Source organism: Mobula hypostoma, chromosome 14, assembly GCF_963921235.1.
Source record: "Mobula hypostoma chromosome 14, sMobHyp1.1, whole genome shotgun sequence".
Taxonomy (NCBI): Eukaryota; Metazoa; Chordata; class Chondrichthyes; order Myliobatiformes; family Myliobatidae; genus Mobula; species Mobula hypostoma.
In genome coordinates this window covers 56,763,928-56,791,926 of record NC_086110.1, presented here as the reverse complement: position 1 = coordinate 56,791,926, position 27,999 = coordinate 56,763,928, and the positions used below count along the sequence as shown (strand labels likewise).

At 40.9% G+C, this 27,999-nt stretch overlaps 1 protein-coding gene and 1 long non-coding RNA gene across 7 annotated transcripts in view; one reads left to right on the top strand and one right to left on the bottom strand.

Annotated features, from left to right (window-relative positions):
* The window catches only part of LOC134356311 (uncharacterized phosphotransferase YvkC-like), a 233,257-nt gene that overhangs the window by 160,010 nt on the left and 45,248 nt on the right, over positions 1-27,999 (bottom strand). For all 6 annotated transcript variants that reach the window (XM_063067179.1, XM_063067180.1, XM_063067181.1 and 3 more), the window contains 3 exons: positions 27,237-27,350; positions 16,852-16,967; positions 11,227-11,282 (listed from right to left, as the gene is read on the bottom strand). In XM_063067179.1, coding sequence (XP_062923249.1) covers positions 11,227-11,282; positions 16,852-16,967; positions 27,237-27,350 — 286 coding nt within the window. The remainder of the gene's footprint in view (positions 1-11,226; positions 11,283-16,851; positions 16,968-27,236; positions 27,351-27,999) is intronic.
* Positions 19-27,949, top strand: LOC134356312 (uncharacterized). Its single transcript, XR_010020328.1, has 4 exons — positions 19-120; positions 18,736-18,837; positions 24,517-24,619; positions 27,804-27,949. It is a non-coding gene; the product is annotated as an uncharacterized LOC134356312 (long non-coding RNA).

Here is a 27,999-nt window from a genome sequence, read left to right as displayed (position 1 = left end):
ACAACAAGGGATGGAAGATAAATGGTGAACTTGGCAGCAAAACCCATGTTCCCAGAAAGAACCAAAATATTCACTTCAAGTACAAATAAAATGAACATTTGGAGGAGCCTACCAACAAAGGTAACTAAAAATGAAAGCAAATGTCATTACATAATATTGACCATACACCTCAAAGTTTAATTGATGAAATTGTATGTCATTTAGGTAACAAATATCTCAATCTCCTGCAATTTTGTAACACAATGATTCAACTAAGTTGAATCATTCTGTGTTGCAAAATGTACTGGAGATAGTTTATTCCGCCAGTTTTCATTATGGATTTATGTTTCTTCTTTCTGAACTAATTTAATGAAATAACAAAAATAATAATCTTTTAGACATGCCTTTACTGATTAAAAGTCTTAATTGCTTGGCATTAACTTACAATATGAAATACTGTCAATTTGTCATGTATAAACCATGAAAGAAATATCTACAGCGAAATCCCTAACACATTGCCAATACAAATTAAGATTATCAACAAGACACACAAAATGGTGGCGGAATTCAGCAGGTCAGGCAGCATCTATGGAAATGAATAAACAGTCAATGTTTCAGGCTGAGACCCTTCTTCAGTACTGAAAAGGAAGAGGGGAGATGCCAGAATAGAAAAAGCTGGGGGAGGGGAATGGGGATAGTTAGAAGTTAGATGAAGCCAGGTGTTGGAAACGGTTGGAGGAAAAGGAATCTGATAGGAGAGGAGAGTGGACCTTTGGAGAAAGGGAAGAAGGAGGTGCACCAGGAGGTGACAGGCAGACGAGGACAAGAGGCCAGAGTGGGGGAAATAGAAGAAGAGGAAATGAGGATGGAAAAATAGTTTCCAGAAGGAGAAGTAGATATTCATGCCATGAAGTTGGAAGTTACCTACGAGGCATATGAGGTGTTGCTCCTCCACCCCAAGAGTGGCTTCAGCGTGGCAAAAGATGATGCTATGGACTCACATTTTGGAATGCGATTGGGGATATGAATGAAAATGGTTGGCCACCAGGAAATTCTGCTTTTGGTAGATGGAGTGGAAGTACTCGACAAAACAGACCTCAGTTTGCATCAGGTATCACCAATGCAGAGGATGCCACATCGGGAGCATCCAATATAATAGATAACCCCCAACAGATTTGCAGGTGAAATTGTTGTCTCACCTGAAGCACTGTTTGGGCCCATGAATGGAGGTAAGGGAGGGACTTCCACCTGCAGCTCAATGGAGTAACACATAAATTTTGAAACTGCCTTTAATTCCTCCTTTTCCCCAGTCTAAACTTTGAATTGTTTAACTTTTATTTTTTGGATCTTGGAGGGAAATAGTGGTCATTATGCCGTATCCTTTAAGAAGTGGAAAACAGCTTTTTGAACCCAGCAATAGAAAGGGAAAAACTTCAAAAGAAAAATCAGAAGATATGCCTGTCTGGGCTGAGCGTTTGGAACATGTGTTGATGGGTCTTGACAACAAAATGGACAATAACACTTCTGAGTTGAAGTCATTCCGACAGAGTTTACAGACTACTGAGGAAAATATTGTATCCTTGAATACTGAGTTTAAAGAATTGAAACGTCAGATTGTGGATATTTCAACCCGCTTGGAACAGGCTGAACGCAAAATTGTTGATTTAGAAGCAAAATTGCGCAGAAATAACATTTAAATTGTGGGTCTTAGAGAAGGCTCTGAGAATGGGAGTTTATTGGATTATTTTGACAATTTGTTTCAAATTCTGTTTCTGGATATTCTATCTCAGCCTCCCGATATTGAAAGAGCTCACAGAATTTTCATTTCGTCAGATAGAGCTCGACCAATTTTAGTCAACTTTCTTCGCTTTAAAGTTAAAGACTAAATCATAAAATGTGCAAGAAAACAGAAAGTTTTTAAATCTAACGGTTCCTAGATCTGTTTTTATGAAGATTATCCACGGGAAGTTATAGAACAACAGATCAAATACATATCTGTCCTGAAGATCGCACATGAAAAAAGACTTTTTCCATCTCTGAGATTTCCAGTGAAATTAAAATTATTTCCTAAAGATTCTACTCCTCGTGTCTTCTTGGATCCCCAAGCGGCATCGGATTTTGTCAACTCCATTGTGGAATCGGCTGATGTATGAAGGATATTAGAGTTGCTGAAAAATTTTCTGAAAGAAAACAGGCTTTGAAGATTTTGGTATGCTGAAGATATCCTTTGATTGATGGATTACTTAAAGAAGAGGTGATCTTCTTGGTTTGACTAAAGAATGACTTTTTTTTAAGGTCTGTTTAGTATATGGAGTGAATTAATATAGCGGATAGATTGTTAACTGGTTTGGTTATCTGTTTCTATCTTCCTTTTTCTTTATTAAGTGATAGCTTGCTTACAGTTTATATAGACTTTTTTCTTATATTATGGAGTGTTTAGTAATAGATAATTAGCTTCAGTTCTTTTGTTAAATAGGGTAGTAAGTTAAAGAATAATGGCGCTGCTTTTCTCTCTTTAGAGATTAAACTGTTTGGGCTAATAGTATTGCTTTGGCATCTTTGGAGACTTCTTTTTCCATTCCCTAGTTTATTTTCAATGATTAAGTATAAACATTTTTTTCTTCTTTGCTGGGCTTTCTTATCTTAAGGTTACGTATGTTCTTTGTAAGGGGGAGAGGGGAATTGAGAGTAAAAACTTTTAAATCATTATTTAAATTGAGTGGCACGCGGAGTTCCGTCCTTTACTTCTTGGGGATGCGTTCCGGCCTTTTTTCTCCTTTGCCAGATTTCTATCTTTGGGGATGGTGGGAGGTTTGGGGGTACTTTTGCATTTGGGGGTTTATCGTGGGATTTTATTTTTTTCACACACATTTCCTGTATTTTTTCTCATTATGGAGTTCCGGAGTATGCGTGTTTTCTATTTGGTTATACTCATCACCGCCATCTTTGATTAGCCCGCGATGGTATGCATGTATTGCCATGTTTAAGAATAATATTCAATGGTACTTAAACAGATAAACGTTATTAGTTGCAATGTACATGGCTGTTGTTTAAACCCTTTGATTGACAAGAGTTCAACCAATCAGCAGCTTCCGAGTCATTCGGCAACAATTATTAATTCCTTTTTAATTGATTATGGCTTGATAGAAATCTAGAGAAATTTACGTCCAAATGATAGAGATTATTCTTTTTATTCACATGTTCATAATAAATATTCGAGAATTGATTATTTTATAGCTGATTTCTGATTTTTGTCCGAAGTCCAGAAATGTGAATATGATGCTATTGCTGTATCGGATCATGCGCCTTTAAGCTTAACCTTTGAGTTAAATGATGTTAGTAATGTAAATTTGCCTTGGCGCTTTCCAGAAAATTTATTACAAAGTTCGGACTTTGTTAAGTTTATGGAGATTCAGATAAAAGATTTCTTTCTTCTTAATAATACAGGAGATGTCTCGAAATTTATTATATGCGATACACTTAAAGCATATTTGCGAGGTCAGATAATATCCTATTTGGCGAAACTCAAGAAACAGACAAAAATAGAGTTAGATAGAATTTCAAAACAAATTAAAGACCTGGATAACACTTATGCAGTTTCTCCTAATGTTGATTTATTTAAACAAAGGGTTGAACTTCAATCACAATGTAATTTACTATTAACTTATCCTATTGAAAGAAATTTGCTTAAATTAAAAAAGTCCATTTTATGTGTTTGGAGATAAAAGTAACAAGCTATTAGCATCTCAACTTAAAGCAGATAGAGCTAAAAGACAAATTTTAAAAATTCGTAACAGAGATGGTAGTTTAGCTTGTAATTATGAAGATATTAATAAAATTTTTCAAGACTATTACAGTGATCTCTATAAATCTCAGTTTCCAGCTGACCCTTCTAATATGTATGTCTTTTTACAAAAGATTGATTTTCCTAGAATATCTGTTGAAGATCAGCAAATTCTTGATGCTCCTTTTACTGAAAGAGAAATTCAGAAAGCTATTCTTTCAATGCAACCTGGTAAAGCTCCTGGATTGGTTGGTCTTTCTGTAGAATTTTATAAAAAATTTGAAGATTTGCTTACTCCTTATATGTTGGAAATGCTTAAAGATTCTTTTCTGCTAGGAGAGTTAACTTCTACATTTTATGAAGCTTCTATTTCTTTGATTCTTAAGAAAGATAAAGACCCTACTGATTGTGCTTCATCTAGACCTATTTCATTATTAAATGTGGATGCTAAAATTCTTTCAAAAATAATGGCTAATTGAATGGAGAATATACTAGCTAAAATTATTTCTCAGGATCAAACAGGTTTTATAAAAGGCGTTATTCTTTTTCTAACACTCAGAGATTGTTAAATATTATATACTCATCCCTCTCTAAGACTCCCCAATGTGTTGTTTCTCTAGATGCTGAAAAGGCATTTGATAGAGTTGAATGGAAATATCTATTTAAAGTTTTAGAGAAATTTAGCTTTGGTACTAATTTCAATAAATGGATTAGATTGATATATAAAAGCCCTATTGCCACTGTTATTACTAATAACAGTAGATCCCCCTTTTTCCGACTTTCGCGGGGTACGAGACAAGGATGTCCGTTAAGCCCTTTGTTATTTAATTTAATGTTGGAACCTTTGGCTATTGCAGTTCGTGAAGCTAAAAATATTCAAGGAATTTCTATAAATGGGACTATTCATAAGATCTCCCTTTATGCGGATGATCTTTTGGTTTATGTTTCGAATCCTGAAGAATCTATTCCTAGTTTATTGAAATTATTAAATGAATTTGGATTGTTTTCAGGATATAAATTAAACCTGCATAAAAGTGAATTATTTCCTTTAAATGATTCTGCTTCTACATATGATGACATTCCTTTTAAAGTTACAGATTCTTTTAAATATTTAGATATTATCATCACTAAAAATTATGGAGACCTTTATAGAGCTAACTTAGTTCCCTTAGTGGATTTTATGAAGGAGGTTTTTTCTAGATGGAATCCACTTACAGTTTCGTTAGTCAGTCGAATTCACTCAGTTAAAATGATTATTTTACCAAAATTTTTATATGTATTTCAAAATAGTCCTATTTTTCTAACTAAGAAGTTTTTTGATCAGGTTGACTCTATTATTTCATCTTTTGTTTGGAATAATAAAGACCAAGAATTGGAAAATGTCATTTACAAAAATTAAAAAAGGATGGAGGTCTTACTTTGCCTAATTTAAGAATGTATTATTGGATGGTTAATATACGTTATGCGTGTTCTTGGTTATATTGGACCGATAAAAAGGAACGACCACCATGGGTTGATCTGGAATTGAAAATTGTGAAACAATTTCATTTAACTTCATTATTAGGAGCTCCTTTACCTGTACAATTAGCCAAAATTTCTATTTTAAATATAAATCCTCTGATTAAGCTGTCATTACGAATCTGGTACCAGTTTCGTAAGTTTTTTAATCTTAAAAAATTTAACCTCCTTAGTTTAATTTATCGAAACTGTTTATTTAAACCTTAACTTAGTGATCCTACCTTTTCTCTTTGGAGGAATAGAGGAATTTTTTCCTTTATGGATCTGTTTCAAGAAGGCCGATTGATGTCCTTTGAGAAATTAGTAACTAAATATTCTCTCTCATATTCACATTTTTTGCAATATCTTCAGGTCAGACATTTCTTACAAGAATATTTAAGTAATTTTCCATATATGCAAGACTCTGACCTGTTAGACATTATTTTAAAAATGAACCCTTTGGTGAAAAGTTCTATTGGGAAAATTTATAATTTACTATTACAACAGGATAACTATCCTTTACTTAAGATTAAGCAAGATTGGGAAAGAGAGCTTAACATGACCTTGATAACAAAGGATTGGTTGCAAATTTTGAAGTTGGTCAACTCCTCGTCGATCTGTGCCAGTCATTCTCTAATTCAATTTAAAATTGTACATCGTTATTATTTAACAAAGGAGAGATTGTCTAAAATATTTCCTAATGCAAATAGTCAGTGTGATAGATGTAAAACTGAGACAGCTACACTGACGCATTTTGTTTTGGCCATGTTCTGTATTGAACCAGTTTTGGAAATCTATTTTTTCTACAATTTCTAAAGCTTTAAAAATCAATTTACAACCTAATAAATTGACAATTTTGTTTGGTATAATTCCTCAATATATTCACGGTATTTCTATATCAGACCAACACGCAATTGCATTTGTCACATTATTGGCTAGAAGGGCTGTTTTATTAAAACGGAAAGATGCCTCTACTCCCACTTTGATACAATGGTTCTCTCAGGTGATGTTATGTTTTAGTTTGGAAAAAATTAGAAGCCGAACTTTTGATCCTAGATTTGACTTTGGGGGTCTTTTGCCCGTTATTGTCATTTGATTTGAGTTAATTAAGATGGTCCTTTTCTGATGCTTGGGTATATGGATTTGGTTGGGGGAATGATGCCTTTTTTTATGCAAGCTTGTATGGCGTAAAGCTCCGGGTTTGTGCTCCAAATGGGTTTTTTCCCCGTTTTTTTTGTTATTAGGGGTTTTTTTGTTTTAGTTAGTAGGGGTTCTTTTTTCTTTCTTTTTTCCAAAAAAATAGCTTTAACATTTTGTTTTTTTTTATTATTGCTATATTTGTCAGTTTGGTTGATGGTTTAACTCTTATTCTACATATGGATATGTTGTCTTGATTATCTTGATGTATTTTTCTTTGTTGTTGATTTTCAATAATAATTAATAAAAAAGGTTTAAAAATGAAAATGGAGGTAAGGGAGGAGGTGAATGGGCAGGGGTAGCATTTCTGTCACTTAATGAGCAGGTGTGGTATTTTTGTTACTGAGTTCCTCAAACATTTTGTGTGTGTTGCTCTGGACTTCTGGCATCTGCAGAATCTCTTGTTTTCATCCAGCAGTTCCCTGGTCACCAAGACTGGCAGTCAATTTTTGTAACATTTCAAATGCAATTCATTACCTAAATTTAAAATCCCCAGCTGCTGTGATGAAATGCAAACTGATTACCCCAGATCAATAAATCAATCAATTAGCCTATGTGTAACCTGGGAAAAAGTACCCTCTCAGGACATCAAAGACATTTTTGGGTTTTAATTCCTTTATCGGTTTTCGATGTTTAAGTGCCAGAAGAGGGTCGCGAAACAAAACGAACTAATCTACAACCAGTTCTTGCCGTTACAATCTCAGTTTAACTTACGATCCACACCCTTCTGTATGAACAGAATTGATTATGCAGTATAAAAAATACCAGAACTAATACGGTACTAATACAGTACAAATACGGTAGTGGCAATCCTACTTGGATGGTGAGGAACTTGGTATAAGCCACACTACCCAGCGTTGATTTCTTCACTCGTGGAAATCTTTCCTCACCATGCCCAGCACACTCTGGGAGAAACCAGAATCCAATGCCTTATCACATCTTCAGCAGAAAATAAAATGGTCTCCCCACTATCCTGTGCGTGCGGAATGACAGCACCGTCTCCCTTAAAGGCACAGACAACTATTCTAAGATCCGATGGTCACCCGGTTACATTCTCCCCTGCATTCAAGTAATTATCCTCGATTACTCGCTCACTACAAGGGTACTTTTAACCTCCTTAACTGCTTCCCTAAAGAGAACTGAACTGAGACTAGCCAGTCATGTTTCCGGTCCACCGTCTGTTCTTGCCCCAACAGAGTATCCACGGGCAAGTGGGAATCCACCCCAAACAACAGACAGTAAGGTGAATACCTGGTGGCAGCGTGAGATGTCGCATTATTTGCATACACCAACTCGGGTAAATGTTCTGGCCGTCTGCGCTTCTTTTCTGGAGGCAATGTACGTAACAAATCATGCATTGTCCTGTTGAAATGCTCGCACTGCGCGTTGCCAGTAGGATGATGAGGTGTGGTATGGCGGTTCTTTACCCGGTATAGCTTCTAAAGCTCAGCTACGACCTCACTTTCAAAGTTACGGCCCTGGTCAGAATGCAATCTCTCAGGGACACGGTACTTCATGAACCATTCCCTCAAGAGCACTCTTGCTGTGGTGTCTGCCTTTTGATGCCGAGTCGGAAATGCTTGGGTGAACTTAGTGAAAACGTCTGTGACCACTAAGACATTCTCACGCCCGTCAGTTGCCGGCTCCAACACAATGAAATCTACCGCTACAACTTCAAGCGGCCTAGAAGCCAGAAATGACTTCATGGGGTGGGGGGGGGGGCAGATCCTCGGCTGCGGCATCTTAGTTAGTATACAACGTGGACAGTTTTTGACCCACCGTGCCACCCTCGTGTACACCCACCCAAAAACATCAGTTTCTCAATGACTGCAGAGTACTTTCTATGCCTTGATGGCCCATAGAGTCATGTACATAACACTTTGCTCCTCAAGCTGTTAGGTACCAGAAGCTGGTAACACTCCCCAAGCTTCTCATCCTCAACTACCCTACACAGTAACTCTTTACGCTCCCTGATACTGTCCCAGTGCCTTAACAGAGACAAAACAGGTTTAGGCAGAGTTTTACGCTCCTGGCCACTCAGCTTCCTTTTCTGATCCCATAAGTCTCCTAGGACACCTAACACAGGGTCCTGCTGCTGAAAAGTACGCAAGTCTCCATTAGAATAACCTGGGAGGGTTGGAGTGTTCCCTTGCGTCGGACCACTTACCTCACCAGTACCAGCTTCCCAGGCTCGAATTTGCTTAACCCTACAGCTGTTAAGACCAGCGGTAACCAGTGCCGAGTCACGGGCAGTGCCACGATTGATCAAACTACAGATCGCCACAGCCCCATCAAACTCCGCATCCTCTGAAGCAGGCTCAGGCTCCCCTGCAAATGGCTGCCTAGAGAATGCATCAGCCACGGTATTGCTCTGACCCGGACGATACTGGACATCGAAGTCAAGCGCTGCGTAGACAAGTTGCTTACACTGGCTGATAATGTACATGCCTACAATACATGGGACAGGGGGTTCGATTGTAACAGGATCCCTGACTACTAGAAAACCACGACTGGGTATCTTCATGCCCTTGCTTGAACCTCTAGCTCTAGAATCCCAAGGTAAGGGATATCAAGACCGTTTCCAGCTGCAAGCCTAAGTCAGCCAGCAGTGGACAACATACCCTCATCCTCTCCATTCAAGTGTTCTCGAAAGAACTGCTCGGTTAGGGTGCTTACCTGACTACCTGTGTCCAACAGACAATGGACAGCGACACCTGATATTTCAAGCTCCACAAATGGACATGTCCCTACAGCATGTTGCAGCGACTGGTCACAGGATCGCTGTACATTATCTGTATCTATGAGGTTCCGCCAAATTGCCCAACTCCCAACCTCTTGAGGGCAGGAGGATGCAGACTCCACTTCCCTTGCACCTCACTTCTGTGGGCAATTCTTGGCCAAATGCCCTCCCATCTGACACTTGAAACATATTGGCTGCCCATCTTCTGTGAACCTAGGCTGTAAGTTACATCTGCTGCTTGTAGCGTGTGTAAAATCCCTCTGTACAGTGAGATCTTTCACTGCTTGAGTCAATTCACAAAGGGCTTTGCCCTGCTCTGCGACCACTGTAAGGACGTCATCTAGTGTGACAAACTCAGATTCCTGAGCTTTAATAGTCAAGCACTGTGCCTGGCCACTGCTACACTTTGACTTTCCAAACCTTGTATTTCCCAGGAGCTCTTCTACGAGTCACAGACGAGCCTCCTCCCTCACTTCTATCATCGAGGACTCATGGTGGCCCCGCACGAATCTGTGGAGCTCCCTTCTGAGGGAAGGATCCCTGATCCCCTCTATAAATTGATCTCTTAGCACCGCCATCTTATTGGTCACGGCATCAGGGGAGTGCTTCAGTAGCAAGTTAAGAGCTTGGGCTAGGGCATGTGAAAACTCTTACATCTTCACCCTCACACTGTTTGCAACTGTAGAAGCTATGCCACATCTGGGGTGCACTACGCTTGTCTCTGAAAGCTTCCCTGAGGTAGGTGAACAAGCATCAGCGCGGTCTTCCCCAGCATCACTGCGCATATGTGCTTCCTCTAAGGCTGCACCCTGAGCAGGGACATAACAAAGTCATACTGATCCTGGTCAGACTGATTTCTACCATGAAGTGCACGTTGTACTTCTTCAATAAAATCATCAACAGACCTCCCATCTTTCTCAACATCCCCCGTAAATGGAACAATGTGTCTTTCCCTTGGGACATATACATAGGATCTTTTGCTTAATTTATCTATGGTTGCCTTGGCTTCATCATACCTACTACGCAATTCACTAATTTGTTCATTCAAATCAAGTTCAACTGGTGTGTCCTCTGAGTGCGACATAGTAAAACCTCAAATCTTTAAACTTCACACAAGCCTGTAAAAGGGAGCTGCTGCTGTCCTTTGCTGCAAATGCGCTGGCTTCACGGCCCACAGTTCCCTGGGTCCCCATCACCGCTCTGCGTCCTGACGTCAGTCGCTGACGTCCCAGCCCGTTCCAGAGGCTCCAGCACGCTTTCCATGAGGCAACAGGAGCTCTCTCCTTCCGCCGGACCGGAACGCGGTCCTGTCTTCACCACTACCGTATTAGGTATTGTGTATTATACTGCATATCACAATCAGAGACCCTCTAAACTGGCTTGGAATTAGCCCCACTCCTGGTACCAGATTTTGTAGCCTGGGGAAAAGTACACACTCAGGACAACAAAAACTTTTTCAGGTTTTAATTCCTTTATCGGTTTTTGATGTTTAAGTGCCAGAAGAGGGTCACGAAACAAAACGAACGAATCTACAACTAGTTCTTGCTATTACAATCTCAGTTTAACTTCGATCCACACCCTTGTGTATGAACAGAATTGCATATGCAGTATAAAAAATACCAGAACTAATACGGTACTAATACGGTACAAATACGGTAGTGGCAATCCTACTTGGATGGTGAGGAACTTGGTATAAGCCATGCTATCCAGAGTTGATTTCTTCACTCGTGGAAATCTTTCCTCACCAGCACACTCTGGGAGAAACCAGATTCCAACGCCTTACCACGTCTTCAGCAAAAAGCAAAATGGTCTCCCCACTATCCCGCGCGTGCAGAATGACATCACCATCTCCCTTAAAGCCACAGACAACTATTCTAGCATCACCTAGATGAATGCCTAAGTACACTTTTAACGATACTGAATAAGATCTGACGGTCACCCGGTTACATCTGAATAATTTCCATTCTCAATAGATCACATGATTCTTTAAATATTTCCAAGATTTGTTGAAAAATATTAGATTAATTACCTCAAAATGTGCAAAAATTATAATATATCGATACAGATCCGCCCAATTCCTGATGCCTGCAATGAAATCAAATTATTAAAATAAATAGAATCTATTGTATAATTTTGTAAATTATACACATGAATACTCTACCCAGAGCATCATCAACAGTTAGGTCTGTGATCTAGCTTATTCCTTCTCCAAAGAGATAACAAGGTAGTTAACACTAAAGCATAAGAATTCACAACTACATAACACAATTGGCAGGACTAAAGATTAATTCCCTGTCCACAGCTGTTTGAAGATTTGTATTAACTTAAATAATAATGCCACTGAGGGGAAGATTTCTAGTCACTGCAGGAAAGAATTGTCAATTTTAGAAAGATGCAGAAGAGATTCATAGAACAGTACAGCACAGTGTGGCCCTTTAGCTTCCACTCACCTACACACTAGGGCCAATTTATAGGGGCCAATTAATCTCCCTATTGAACAACTTTGGGAAGTGGGGTGAAAACAAAGCACCTACAGTACTGTGCAAAGGTCTTAGGTATATACTGTAATATAGCTAGGGTGACTAAGATTTTTACACAATACTGCATTTGTTAACGTGAAGTGGATAGCAAGTTTGTAAACCTGGCTGGAACAAAGTGTCACACACAAAATGCTGGAGGAACTCAGCAGGCCAGGTAGCATCTATGGAAAAGAGTAAACAATCAATGTTTTGGGCAAAGACCCCTCATCTTGGTCTGAAACATCAACTATTGACTCTTTTAGTCATAGTCATACATTATTGATCCCGAGGGAAATTGGTTTTCATTACCATAAATAATTAAATAGTAATATGTAAATTATGCCAGGAAATAAGTCCAGGACCAGCCTATCGGCTCAGAGTGTCCGACCCTCCAAGGGAGGAGTTGTAAAGTTTGATGGCCACAGGCAGGAATGACTTCCTATGACACTCAGTGTTGCATCTCGGTGGAATGAGTCTCTGGCCGAATGTACTCCTGTGCCCAACCAGTACATTATGCAGTGGATGGGAGACATTGACCAAAATGACATGCAACTTGGACAGCATCCTCTTTTCAGACACCACCGTCAGAGAGTCCAGTTCCATCCCCACAACATCACTGGCCTTATGAATGAGTTTGTTGAGTCTGTTGGTGTCTGCTACCCTCAGCCTGCTGCCCCAGCACACAACAGCAAACATGATCGCACTGGCCACCACAGACTCGTAGAACATCCTCAGCATCGTCCGGCAGATGTTAAAGGACTTCAGTCTCCTCAGAAAATAGAGACGGCTTTGACCCTTCTTGTAGACAGCCTCAGTGTTCTTTGACCAGTCCAGTTTACTGTCAATTCGTATCCCCAGGTATTTGTAATCCTCCACCATGTCCACACTGACCCCCTGGTTGGAAACAGGGGTCACTAGACATTGCCTGGTCTGCTGAGTTCCTTCAGCATTTTGTGTGTGTTTCCTTGGATTTCCATGAGCTGCAGATTCTCTCGTCTTTGATGAGCAAAGATTGTTGAGAATGGGAGGGTGCAGCACCGTGGGAGGGGTGTGGGACAGGTGGCAGAGAAGGAATGCCAGGGTCAGGGCATGCTGCAGTTACGGACATATACAGCACTGGGACACCAGACAAGGTCATTTGATTTCAAACAATTGGCTTATTGATCATCACAGAATGTCTCTCTGCTGCTTCCTGCTCCTTCCCCTCTGCCTTCCCTCTTTTTCCAACCATGATTCCCCTCCCCATCCTTTTCCAGTCCACAATAGAGATTACATCACTCACAAATGTCATGAAATTTGTTTTTTGTGTGGTAGAACTACAAGGCAATACATAAAATTACTACAGCCAGCTATATATACGTGTCTAAGACAAACCTACTCCACAATCTATTTAAATCCTTACCCCTACTCAGCTCATAACCCTCCAATATTCTTACATCCACGTGCCTACCCAAGGTTCTTTTAAATGGCCCTATTGTATCCACCTACACCCCCACCCTAGGCACTGCATTCCAAGCACCCATTATTTTTTGTATAAAACAACCTAACCAAGATCTCCCTTAAACTTTTCTCCACTCACCTACAACAGATGTTCTCTGATATTGGCAGAGAAGTGGATCGGTCAGCTGCAATCATTCCCCCCCCCCCCATCCTGGGAAAAAGGACGGTCTCAAAAGGCTCACTTCTGTGCCATACAAATTTATGATTCTGAAGTATAGCTGTTCTGGACAGGGACTTCTGACTAGGCAAAGGCAAACATTTTAAGAAAGTCTGGAGCATCCAGACCGGTATTTGAAACATGCATCAGTTCAAATTACCCTTGCATGGTAGAATTTTACAGTGACACTGATTTTGTATTGCACATGAAATGATATCACTGCTCCCCTGACTACCCTTTTACCCTGGTGGACCTACATTACACACCTGAAAAACCACCTGATAGTTTTTCAACATGAACAAACTGGACATGGAGGTACCACTTTATTTCAGCAACCAGTGTTTATCAGCTTGAAAGTTTAAAAAAAATAGACTTTGTAAATCTGAAATCTAAACATGGAATGTTGAACAAGCTCAGCAGGTTAGGCAATACCTATAGAAGGCTGACAACAGAATTAATGCCTCAGGTCAACAACCTTTCATCAAGACCCAGAAATATGAGAAAACAGGCAAACATTGTGCTGTGCAGAAGAGAGATGAAAAAAGGAATTCTCTGTGAAAGCGTTTTGAATCACATGATGGAAGATTTGCAATTAACAGGCTTTCACCACCCTCTCTAAGCTCGATGTTCAAATTTCAAAGTAAATTTATTATCAAACTACATATGTGTCACCAGATACTACCCTGAGATTCATTTTCTCGCAGGCATTCAGTCAGACTAACAGAGTAACACAATAGAGTCAATGATAAACTACACACAACCTGACAAACAACTAATCTGTAAAAATAGAATTTTAAAAAAAACTACCATTCAATCTGAGAACATGAGTTGTAGAGTCTTTGAAAATGAGTCCATAGGTTGTGGAATCAGTTCAGAGTTGGGGTGAGTGAAAAAAAAATGCTGGAGGAACTCAACAGTCCAGGCAGCGCCAATGGAAAAGAGTAAAGAGCTGGTGTTTCAGGCCGAGACCCTTCATCTGAATTGAATCTGCGTTCCCAGCATCTGCAGATTTTCTCATACTTGTGAAGTTATCCACACCTGTTCAGAAGCCTGATGGTTGAAGGTTATAACTGTTCCTGAACCTGGTGATGTGAGACTACCCGATCGCAGCAGTGAGAAGACAGCATAATCTGAATGGTGGGAATCCCAGACGATGGGTTCCTTTTCTCATGCCAGCACTTGCATCATTCAGTCTCTTGATCTCAGTCATTTCTTCTCTCCATCCCTTCTCCTTTGCCTCCCTTTCCTATTTCTGGTGAAATACGATCAACTTGATTTTTCTCCACAAACGCTGTTAAGTGTTTCCAATATTTTCTATTTTAATATAAGCATGGAGTTACTCGAATGATTTAAACCAATTTATCATAATGCTATGGTAACTTCATTGTAAGTTCACAATTAAATTTCATGGGAAACAGCTATAATTTTATGAAGTATTTTCCCCTTCTACCTCCCACACCTTTCATTATACTGTATGCAACAATGGGGAGAAATGTGCAATATATTTGACGACTGATTTTAAAGAGGGACGGCATTCTCTTCTTGCACCTAGTGAAGCACTGTGATACAGAAATACTGTTTTAATCTTCTTCCAAAGTACAAAAGGACAGTCTATATGCTAAGTTGTATATACTTGCCAATCTTGCAATCACATATAATGAATGGTCTGTTGCAATGAGCCAACACTCAGGTTGAAGGAACAACACCTTATATTCCGTCTGGGTGTCCTACAACCTGATGGCATGAGCATTGATTTTCTCAAAATTCTAGTAATGCCCCCCCACATCACCATTCCACATCCTCTTTTCCCTCTCCCTCTCTCACCTTATCTCCTTGCCTCCTATCACCTTCCTCTGGTGCTCCTCCCCCCTTTTCTTTCTTCCATCGCCTTCTGTCCTCTCCTATCAAATTCCCCCTTCTCCAGCCCAGTATCTCTTTCACCAATTCATTTCCCAGCTCTTTACTTCACCCCTCCCCCTCCCAGTTTCACCCATCACCTTGTGTTTCTCTCTCCCCTCCCCCTGCCTTTTAACTCTACTCCTCATCTTCCTTTCTCCAGACCTGCTGAAGTGTCTCAGTCCGAAACGTCGACTGTACTCTTTTCGACAGATGCTCCCTGGCCTGCTGAGTTTCTCCAGTACTTTTTGGTGTTGCTGGGATTTCCAGCATCTGCAGATTTTCTCTTGTTTGTGATTTGCTCTTATGAGGTGATCAGAACTGCAGTGTATCTAGGTCACACCACCAATCCACCATGTTGATTCCATTCATAATCACAGCAATCTCCAAACTGCTGAAAATTGATCTTGTGTAATAAGACAGAGCAGAATCAAGGTGCATTATATTAAGAAATGTAGATAATGATGTATACACATTTTTATATTAACAACAAGTCATGTTGAAAAATTGCTGAGAATTGATTGGACATCAAATACCATCTCAAGTACCATCTCATAATGTAGCTCAAATACCATTTATTAATTTGCTGATGATACAACCATTGTTGGTAAAAACTCAGATGGAGATGAGAGGGCGTACAGGAGCGAGATATGCCAACTAATGGAGTGGTGCTGCAGCAACAACCTTGCACTCAACGTGAGTAAGACGAAAGAGCTGATTGTGGACTTCAGGAAGGGTAAGACGAAGGAACACACACCAATCCTCATAGAGGGATCAGAAGTGGAGAGAGTGAGCAGTTTCAAGTTCCTAGGTGTCAAGGTCTCTGAGGACCTAACCTGGTCCCAACATATTGATGCAGTTATAAAGAAGGCAAGACAGCGACAATACTTCATTAGCAGTTTGAAGAGATTTGGCATGTCAACAAATATATTCAAAAAATTCTATAGATGTATTGTGGAGAACATTCTGACAGGCTGCATCACTCTTTGGTATGAGGTGGGGGGCGGGGGGGCTACTGCACAGGACCAAAAGAAGCCGCAGAGGGTTGTAAATTTAATTGGCTCCATCTTGGATACTAGCTTACAAAGTACCCAGGATATCCTCAAGGCGCAGTGTTTCAGAAAGGCAGCCTCCATTATTAAGGACCTCCAGCAGCCAGGGCAGGCCCTTTTCTCACTGTTACCATCAGGTAGGAGGTACAGAAGCCTGAAGGCACACACTCAGCATTTCAGGAACGTCTTCTTCCCCTCTGCCATCTGATTCTTAAATGGACATTGAACCCGTGAACACTACCTCACTCTTTAAATACATCTTATTTCTGTTTCTTTTGCACAATTTTTAATCTATTCAATATATGTGAACTGTAATTGATTTACTTATTTATTTTATTATTATTATTCTATATTTTTTCCTCTTCTTCGATATTATGTATTGCATTGAACCGCTGCTGCTAAGTTAACAAATTTCATGACACATGCCGGTGATAATAAACCGATTCTGATTCTTAAAAAAAAAATGGACAGTTGATAAAACTGGCCAAAATCTGTCCATCAACAGAGTTAGAAGATGAAATTTTCATTACCATAAGAATGGTCTCTAAGTCCACGGAGAAGTAGTTCCTTTCTTTCATATCCTTCAATTTCAATTTCTCCAATGTACTGACCCCATTGCTCATAGTGTATTTGCTGTCCATCGAATCTGAAACAAAGACAAACAAATTACTCAGGATTGCAAAGCATTCAGCATCAACAGTGGTGAAATATGTAGAAGATTTTTTTTGTCTTAATCGCAAGGCTCAGACTTCAACGTGAGCCAAACTCTTTTAATAAAAAAAGTTAGGCTTCACACAAGTTACTGCAGCACTGTTATCAAAGCCAATGTAGTGTTAGCAACTGGAAATTCCAAATTAAAATACAAGGAATTGACAACCATATACAAAGTGAGCGTGAATTTGTACAATGTACATCTCCGTACATGTGCATGCAAACAAAAACAGAGCAATTGTTCCCTGGTGATTTATTGATTATTTGAGTAACACACAAATTGGTGGATGAAGGGTCTTGGTGGAGAGGCTCAGCCCAAAATGTCTGGATCTACTAAAATTACTTAGAAATACATTTCCAGCAGGCAGCATGGCAAAGCCAATGGAAAAAAATATGTGATCACCAGTACCGACTGTGATCGAGGATAGGCAAATCTGAACTTTTTAGCCATTCCAATTCAAAACTTTGACGACAATATTCTTTCCTACATCATTGCTACAAGTTCACAGCTGGTAACCCATCTCTCCAATGGCTGCTCTCCAAGAAAACAATTTCTATAGGCCAGCCAGTCTGTGAGAACTAGTTTCACTCATCTTGAAAAGGTGAAACCCTCCACAGAATACCTCACACACAAGGCTAGATTTCCCCTTGGGTTTGGGGAGATAATTCAAAAAATGTATTGGACTGCTCTACAGCCCTCGTCAACGTAGAGCTGGAATTCCACTAGATCTGGGGTCATGCAGAACTGCCCTCCCATCCCATTCTTATTCTGTTACCATATGGTCCTTTTCCATCAAAAATGATATGTCCACCAGGCTGATGATCCAACAATTGAGGCACTCTAGTTATGATCTTCCCATACATAGATGATGTCAAGCAACACACATGAAAGTTGCTGGTGAATGCAGCAGGCCAGACAGTGTCTCTAGGAAGAGGTACAGTCAACTTTTCGGGCTGAGACCCTTCGTCAGGACTAACTGAAAGAAAAGCTACTAAGAGATTTGAAAGTGGGAGGGGGAGGGGGAAATCCAAAATGATAGGAGAAGACAGGAGGGGGAGGGATGGAGCCAAGAGCCGGACAGTTGATTGGCAAAAGGGATATGAGAGGATCATGGGACAGGAGGCCTAGGGAGAAGGAAAAGGGGGAGGGGGGGAAAACCCAGAGGATGGGCAAGGGGTATAGTGAGAGGGACAGAGGGAGAAAAAGGAGAGAAAGAAAAAGAATGTGTGTATATAAATAAATAACGGATGGGGTACGAGGGGGAGGTGGGAAATTAGCGGAAGTTTGAGAAGTCAATATTCATGCCGTCAGGTTGGAGGCTACCCAGACAGAATATAAGGTGTTGTTCCTCCAACCTGAGTTCCTCCAACCTTTTCTTTCTCCCTAGGCCTCCTGTCCCATGATCCTCTCATATCCCTTTTGCCAATGAACTGTCCAGCTCTTGGCTCCATCCCTCCCCCTCCTGTCTTCTCCTATCATTTTGGGTCTCCCCCTCTCCCTCCTACTTTCAAATCTCTTACTAGCTCTTCTTTCAGTTAGTCCTGATGAAGGGTCTCCGTCCGAAATGCCGACTGTACCTCTTCCTAGAGGTTCTGCCTGGCCTGCTGCATTCACCAGCAACTTTGATGTGTGTTGCTTGAATTTCCAGCATCTGCAGATTTCCTCATGTTTACAAAGATGATGTCTCTGTTTTTCACTGCAGAACTCATCCTGCATGCTCACAGACATTTGGGACTGTTTTGAATTGACTCTGGGAGCCATGATACATCAAGAACAGAATGGACGTCATATTCCTTAGTAAAAGGTAAAAGAACTTTTTTCTGTAAGTGACCAACAGCCTGAAAGAGCTGGTTTGGGGCAGTGGATGAGCGAACTGCCAAGGCGCAACAGAAGCTGGTTGAATGAGTTGGATATTACCTTACCAGAAAAGGCTGGAATTTTGCAATATGGGCTGAGGTATGCACAATGTTCTACTATGTGCCCATGTAAAGTTCAGTCCTCCCAATTAAAAAACAACACAGGTTTCATTGTTAGTCATAGTCATAGTCATCCTTTATTAATCCCAGGGGAAATTGGTTTTCGTTACAGTTGCTCCATAAATAATAAATAGTAATAGAACCATAAATAGTTAAATAGTAATATGTGAATTATGCCAGTAAATTATGAAATAAATCCAGGACCAGCCTATTGGCTCAAGATGTCTGACCCTCCAAGGGAGGAGTTGTAAAGTTTGATGGCCACAGGCAGGAATGACTTCCAATGACGCTCAGTGCTGCATCTCGGTGGAATGAGTCTCTGGCTGAACGTACTCCTGTGCCCACCCAGTACATTATGTAGTGGATGGGAGACATTGACCAAGATGGCATGCAACTTAGACAGCATCCTCTTTTCAGACACCACCATCAGAGAGTCCAGTTCCATCCCCACAACATCACTGGTCTTACGAATGAGTTTGTTGATTCTGTTGGTGTCTGCCACCCTCAGCCTGCTGCCCCAGCACACAACAGCAAACATGATAGCACTGGCCACCACAGACTCGTAGAACATCCTCAGCATCGTCCGGCAGATGTGAAAGGACCTCAGTCTCCTCAGGAAATAGAGACGGCTCTGACCCTTCTTGTAGACAGCCTCAGTGTTCTTTGACCAGTCCAGTTTATTGTCAATTCATATCCCCAGGTATCTGTAATCTTCCACTATGTCCACACTGACCCCCTGGATGGAAACAGGGGTCACCGGTACCTTAGCTCCCCTCAGGTCTACCACCAGCTCCTTAGTCTTTTTCACATTAAGCTGCAGATAATTCTGCTCACACCATGTGACAAAGTTTCCTACCGTAGCCCTGTACTCAGCCTCATCTCCCTTGCTGATGCATCCAACTATGGCAGAGTCATCCGAAAACTTCTGAAGATGACAAGACTCTGTGCAGTAGCTGAAGTCCGAGGTGTAAATGGTGAAGAGAAAGGGAGACAAGACAGTCCCCTGTGGAGCCCCAGTGCTGCTGATCACACTGTCAGACACACAGTGTTGCAAGCACATGTACTGTGGTCTGCCAGTCAGGTAATCAATAATCCATGATACCAGGGAAGCATCCACCTGCATCACTGTCAGCTTCTCCCCCAGCAGAGCAGGGCGGATGGTGTTGAATGCACTGGAGAAGTCAAAAAAACGTGACCCTCACAGTGCTCGCTGGCTTGTTCAGGTGGGCATAGACACGGTTCAGCAGGAAGACGATGGCATCCTCAACTCCTAGTCGGGGCTGGTAGGCGAACTGGAGGGGATCTAAGTGTGGCCTGACCATAGGCCGGAGCAGCTCCAGAACAAGTCTCTCCAGGGACTCCATGATGTGGGAGGTCAAGGCCACCGATCTGTAGTCATTGAGGCCGCTGGGGCACGGCGTCTCGGTACAGGGACGAGGCAGGACATCTTCCACAATACAGGAACCCTCTGGAGCCTCAGGCTCAGGTTGAAGACATGGTGAAGTACTCCACACAGCTGAGGGGCACAAGCTTTGAGCACCCTGGTACTGACACCATCCGGTCCTGCAGCCTTGCTGGGGTTGAGATGTTTCAGCTGTCTTCTCACCTGTAGAGCTGTGAAGCCCACCATGGTGGTTTTGTGTGGGGAAGGGGTATAGTCATGAGAGCAGGGTGGGGGACTGTGAGGAGGGGTAGGAGGGGAGAGTGGAATATGTGTTGGTTGGGGGCCGACAACAGATAGCTCATGTGTGGGATGGGCAGGGGTCACAATGTCAAATCTGTTAAAGAACAGGTTAAGTTCATTGGCCCTGTCCACACTGCCCTCAGCTCCTCTGTTGCTAGTTTGCCGGAACCCAGTGATGGTCCTCATCCCCCTCCAGATCTCTCTCATGTTGTTCTGCTGGAGTTTCCACTCAAGCTTCCTCCTGTACCTGTCTTTAGCCTCCCTGATCCTGGCTTTCAGGTCCCTCTGTATTGCCCTCAGCTCCTCCCTATTTCCATCTCTAAACACCCTCTTTTTAAGCTTTCAGGATGTCCTTAATGTCCTTTGTCACCCATGGCTTGTTATTTGAATAACAAAGGACAGTTCTTGTCGGAACATTGCAGTCCACAATAGGAAGGTGAAGGTAGAATAGGCTCACAATGACATTCTGTGCAACATTCCGGACAAAGTAGGGAACAGCATTGCCACAAATGCACTCTCCCTGAACAGAACAATAGACAATAGACAATAGGTGCAGGAGTAGGCCATTCAGCCCTTTGAGCCAGCGCCATCATTCACTGTGATCATGGCTGATCATCCACAATCAGTACCCTCTTCCTGCCTTCTCCCCATATGCCTTCACTCCGCTATCTTTAAGAGCTCTATCTAACTCTTTCTTGAAAGAATCCAGAGAATTGGCCTCCACTGCCTTCTGAGGCAGAGCATTCCACAGAACCACAACACTCTGTGTGAAAAAGTTTTTCCTCAACTCCATTCTAAATTGTCTACCCCTTATTCTTAAACTGTGGCCTCTGGTTCTGGACGCCCCCAACATCAGTGGGAACATGTTTCCTGCCTCTAGCGTGTCCAATCCCTTAATAATCTTATATGTTTCAATCAGATCCCCTCTCATCCTTCTAAATTCCAGTGTATACAACCCCAGTCACTCCAGTCTTTCAAAATGACAGTCCCTCCATCCTGCGAATTAACCTCATGAACCTACGCTGCACTCCCTCAATAGCTAGAATGTCCTTCCTCAAGATGGAAGAACCTCAGTGGGTTGCTCAATATGGCTGTACATAGAGCCCAAGCACACAAACACCAAGTGCTCCATCCAACGCCCACTCTGAGAATATAGCCCGAGACCATAAAGGACATCCCAACAAGAATTTACCCACTTCATTATGCAAAATGGAGATGTTCTTGAATCAGAACCAGGTTTATTATCACTGGCAAATACTTAAAATGTGTTGCTTTGCAGCAACAGTAGAGTGCAATACTTAAAATATACAATATGCTGCAATGAGCAATATATATTTAGAAGAAAATTAAATAAATAGTTCAAAAAGAGAGGAAAAAAGTAGTGAAATAGTGTTCGAGTATTGATTATCCATTCAGAAAACTGATGGTGGAGAGGAAGAAGCTGAACTTAAAATATTGAGTATGAGTCTTCAGGCTCTGATATGTCCTCTAATTGTAGTAATGAGGGCATGTCCGGGGTGGGCAGGTGGGAATGGTCCTTAAAAATGGATGTCACCTTTTTAGGTCAACTACTGAGCTCAGACAATATAGTGGGTCAGAATTGTAAACCTGAACAAAGAGGAAAGATTGGATGTAACTCAGCAGTCCCCATATTAGATGGCCTAATTGCTGGAACTGACCAACAGCAGAGGAGATAATCAGCATTGTCATGAGGAATGAATGACAATACTTCTTATCTCCTCAGATATAATGAGGAGAGTATGGGTTCTTGCAAAATGCTCAGAAGCTCACCACCTCTGCATGATAACTCCAAGGTTGCAGTTCAGTTGAGACTCGTGCATAGAATGTAAGGAGAATGGAGGATCTAACCCACTTTATTCCTACACAGCTTGATAATACAGCACTCCATGCTCAACTCCTGGCCTAGGCAGAGCATCAGAGTGATGAAAAAGGTACTTGAATTTGCAAAAAACTTGCTAGTCCTGCATCTTAACAAGGAAGTCCAGGTATTGCCCGCTATCTCACTCCAAGGCCCAGAAGAACAAGCAGCAGAACACACTCAGCTAAGGTGTGCCTTAAAACAAAAGGCCTGTTGCTCACTCATTCCTTCCCCCCAAGCTTCCACTGTAGACTGCATGTGAGAGAACATTGTCTTTGTTTTACTTTTTTCAGAAAAATTAGTTTCTTGAATAAGCAACAACGAAAGTATTTGTTTATGCATGGTAGCTGGAACATTTGCTTTGCATTATCTGCAAAAATAATTAACATTTCATGAAGAAAAAAATTATGATCCAAAAGTTAAACTCATCATTCAACAGAAGGATTATACAACTGAGAGCACAAAGTGGTTAACTTTCTCAAAAATTGAGTAATCTGCACAAGAATTCAAGCGCAATAGCTTCCCTGTATCACAGCCAAGAACAGACTGAAACAATCATTATTTCTGGGCATTATAACCCACAAGAAACTCAAATGAAACAATGATCTTTCTACCTACTAGTACTTGGTTTAATATTAAGTATCATTTTGTACAAGGCAAGCAGAATTGTCTTGTAACAGGTCCAGAGAAAACAGAGGATCAGAAAAAAACTTGGGCTAGAACCAAACACATGGACATCCTTCTTACTGCAAACCTGCAGAGTGTTCAACAACAGCTTCTCCCCCACTGCCACCTGGTTCTTGACCCGACATAAAAAAATCCAACTTCTAACTCAGCCCATAAATCCCTCAATTTGCACTAATACTGTTATGCTTACTTCTGTCAATTTTATTGTTCAAAGAAAATTTATTATCAAAGTACATATGTCACCATATACAAATCTGAAAGTAATTTTTTTGCCAGATACTCAATTCATTTACAAGGATGTTGCCTTGATTGGGGAGCATGCCTTATGAGAATAGGTTGAGTGAACTCGGCCTTTTTTCCCCTGGAGTGACGGAGGACGAGAGGTGACCTGATAAAGGTGTACAAGATAATGAGAAGCATTGATCATGTGGATAGTCAGAGGCTTTTTCCCCAGGGCTGGAATGGCTAGCATGAGAGGGCACAGTTTTAAGGTGCTTGAAAGTAGGTACAGAAGAGATGTCAGGGGCAAGTTTTTTTTTAAACGCAGAGAGTGGTGAGTGTGTGGAATGGGCTGCTGGCGACGGTGGTGGAGGCGGATACGATAGGGTCTTTTAAGAGACTCCTGGACAGGTACATGGATCTCAGAAAAATAGGAGGGCTATGAGTAACGTTAAGTAATTTCTAAATTAAGGACATGTTTGGCACAGCTTTATGGGCCGAAGGGCCTGTATTGTGCTGTAGGTTTTCTATGTTTCTAAATCCAATTACCATAATAGAATCAATGAAAGACCATACCAATTGGTTACAAACCAAGTGTGCAAAAGATAATAAACAATGCAAATACAAAAAGAAATAAATATCGAGAATATGAGATGAAGAGTCCTTGAAAGTGAGTCCCTAGGTTGCGGAAGTATTTCAATGATGGGGTAATTGATGTTGAGTGAAGTTATCCCCTTTGTTTCAAGAGCCTGATGGTTGAGGGATAATACTATTCCTGAAATTGGTGGTCTGAGTCCAGAGGTTCCTATACCTTCTTCCTGATGACAGCAGTGAGAAGACAGCACGACCCAAGTACTGGGGGCTTCATGTATAATTTAAGTTAGATTGTGCTCGTGTGTATTTAAGTGCATCATGTTTTGAATGTCCTGTGCAGCTGCTGTATAAAGCTAATTTTCATGGTAATTGCAGTATATCCTGGGTTTGTATGCCTAAGACAATAAATTTGAACTATTGCACTCTTCGATTTCTCTTTCTCAGTCTCAGATAACCATTCAGGTTCTGTGATGCTGTGGGGTGTGCGACATAAATCCCTGTCCTCTGCTGGCACTCCTGCAACAATGAATTGGCTGCGCTTGATTTGGTAAGTATGCCTGTGTGGCTTTATATTTCAACAGACTACTGTATGGGGGATGGCATGAGATTGTGTGGCTTAAGGTCCCTGTGTATCATGGCTGGGGGCTAGCCTCAGCTTGTGACATGGTGAATCTAGTTCAACAGACCATCCAGATCTTGCCTTATAGCTCAAATAGCTTAGCATTCTAAAACATCTCAACATTCTGTCTCAAGCTTTCAACAGCCTGTCAGTTGGTTTCTTTTTCAGTTTCTGGTTTCAGCAACTGGTTGACGTACATTTTACAGGCTAGCATGTCCCTTATCTGTCTTCTCTCTGTTTGGGTTTGATAAATATTTGGATCATTTGGGCTCCTCAACCCATCCAATCAGAGATATTCCCATTAAACTAACCATTCCACCCACATTTAATATTAATTTGAATTCCCTTTGTTCTACTTCTGATGAAGCAGTTGAACTGAAATATTAACTCTGTGTTTTCATTTGATATCCGGTGTATTTAGACTACAAGACATCGGACCTGAGTTAGGCCATTTGACACATTGAGTCAGCACCGCTATTCAATTATGTCTGATATATTTTCCCTCTTAGCCCCACTCTTCTGCCTTCTCTCCATAACCTTTGATGCCCATTCTAATCAATAACCTTTCAACTTCCACTTTAAGTAAACCCAATAGCTTGGACAGCACAGTTGTATGTGGCAATGAATTCAACAGATTCACTACCACACACCCCCAGCTAAAAAATTCATCTTTATTCTAAAAAGATTCTCAGCTATTTTGAGGCTGTGCCTTCTGGTCTTAGACTATATCACTATTGGAAAAATCCCCTCCACATCCACTCTATATAAGCTTTTCAATATTCAATCGGTTTCAATGAGCTCCCCCCTCCAGCGAGTACAGGTCCAGAGCCATCAAACGCTCCTCAAACATTAACAGATCCATTCCCAAGACCAGTCTTATAACCCTGCTCTGGACTCTCTCCAATGCCAGCACATCCTTTCTTAAATATGGGGCCTAAAGCTGCTCACAATACCCTAAGTGTGACCTGCCCAATGCCTTACAAAGCCTCAACGTTACATCCTTCTTTTATATTCTAGTTCTCTAGAACTGAGTGCCAACACTCCCATTTGCCTTCCTCAACCCGCAAGTTGACTTGCAGGGAATATTGCACCAGGACTCCCAACTCCCTTTGCACTTCCGATGTCAGAATACACTCCCTGATTGGAAAATAATCTATGTCTTTATTCCTTCGATCAAAGTACTTTACCATACACTCCCCTACACTGCTTTCCATCTGTCATTTCATTGCCAATTCTCCTAACCTGTTCAGTCCTTCTTTAGACTTCCTGCTTCCTAAGTACTACCTGTCCCTCCACCTATCTTTGTACAAACTTGTCCACAAAGCCATCACTTCCAACAACCAGATTACTAACATATAACGTGAACGGTAGTGGACCTAACAGTGACCCAACAGAACACCTGTTAGGGTTCCTGACATTTTCTATTTTAGTATCACTCTGCTAATGTGGTTGAGATGAGATGCAGTCCAGGATTGTCAAATGAAACAAAAGCAATCCCGAACAATATTCTCCAGCAGGAAATATACAGAGGAGAAGGGTATAAATCAGGGACAGGATGAGTGAAACACTATGTACATGATCTAGGACAAAACATTAAATAAATCTGCAGGGAAGATGTTGAAACAGCAGGATTCTCAAAACAGAATATTAAATCAACAAGAAATGTCTTAACAAGGGATCACTCAGAACAACTGACAACAGTAGGATCAGTGAAGGATTTCAAATGGCACTGAATTTAATAGAACATTGAGAGCAATTAGGAAAAAAGTAACGGATAAGAGATAGCTCGGGACATGTGAATGTATGAGAGGAAACAAGGTCGATTGGTAATTAAAGTGAAATGCCAAAGGATGGGACAGTTCAGAACATAGTTAGTTAGCAAAAAGAAAAACAAACCCAGGGGCAGAAAAAGCACAACCAGGAGGTTAGAAATGTCAGTCAGCAGATCACATATAGTTAATGGAAAAGAGACTGCACAAAGGCGGTGTTTAAAGCTGAGGCTGATATTTTTTGATTAGTAAAGGTGTCAGGGGGTATGTGAAGGAGGCAGGATATTGGGGTTAAAAAGGAAAATACTCAGCCATGACTGAATGGCAAAGCTGACTTCATGGCCGAAAGGCCTGATTCTGCTCCTATGTATTAGGGTCTACACCGTAGTCACCACTAGAGTCTGGAAGAATAGACTCCATTATCTTTATACAGGGATGTAAAGAACCTAATAAATATGTAATGTTTATAGTCTACATGCCTGTAACAGATTGATTTTTTTACAGTCTCAAACAGCCGCTTAGGTTAGAATGAACTGAATTTTGAATGCAGGAAAACTTATAAGTGGTAGACTTTTTTTAAACCAAGCTCCCTTTCACAAACATCTAATGAATTATGGAATATTTTCTGAGATTTTCACTTTTCACTCTGAAACACTGGCATATATTCTAATACTCAAGTCTACTCAAGTCAATTCATTTTAAAGACAAGAACATAATGTTTAAAAAATATATTTATTTCTGGAAATGTCCCAAAACTTGAAGCTAGTTCTACTCACTGTTTCAGATTTTCGAAGAACTTTAAGTTCCACTTCTCTATGGCAATGCTCTGAGCGACGGCACTTGGATGAATGTCAGTGTCGAAATTAAAGACGGTGGAAAAGGATGTCCAGCTATCTCGTTAAAAAAAAGGGAAAGAAGTACTTTGGTTAGTGCACAGGAATAAACTAAATAGTTCCTTTCAGGCATCAACAATACTTCCTGTATCTACAAATGGTTGTATACAAACCCTTCAATAACTTATCTTAACCAGACTTCAGTGAGACTGTGAGCAGAAGTCTAATTTGTAGGTTATGTGGCATAAAGCTCATAGTTAATTCTTATGTTCTAGCATGCTTCTGAGGAAATGAGGGAACATCAGCAAATGAGATTTGTGTGGCCCACGTGTCATTCACTGAAAAAAAGTCAAAGTGCTCCGGGTTTGCGTCAAGCAGTAGCCGTTGGGCAACTCTCCAAAACTCAGGCTAATCTATTCATCACCAAAAGCAGACCCTCTAACTACTTTTTGACAACCAGATGATTGCTTTTTTTTTAATGTGATAAATGCAGGTCTTCTTTTTTCCCAGATGACTTAAGAAGGAGAAATAATCAAGACATTATAACTAGGGCTTCCACTCAATCAAGACTGCACAATTTGAAGCTTACGTTGCAGTCAATGCCAATGGAATTCTGCATTGATGTCAAATGATCACAGAAAAAGAAGATCCTGCAAACAAATCAGATCATGGCCCCAATATGGGAGTTTCTGCTAATGGCATTCAT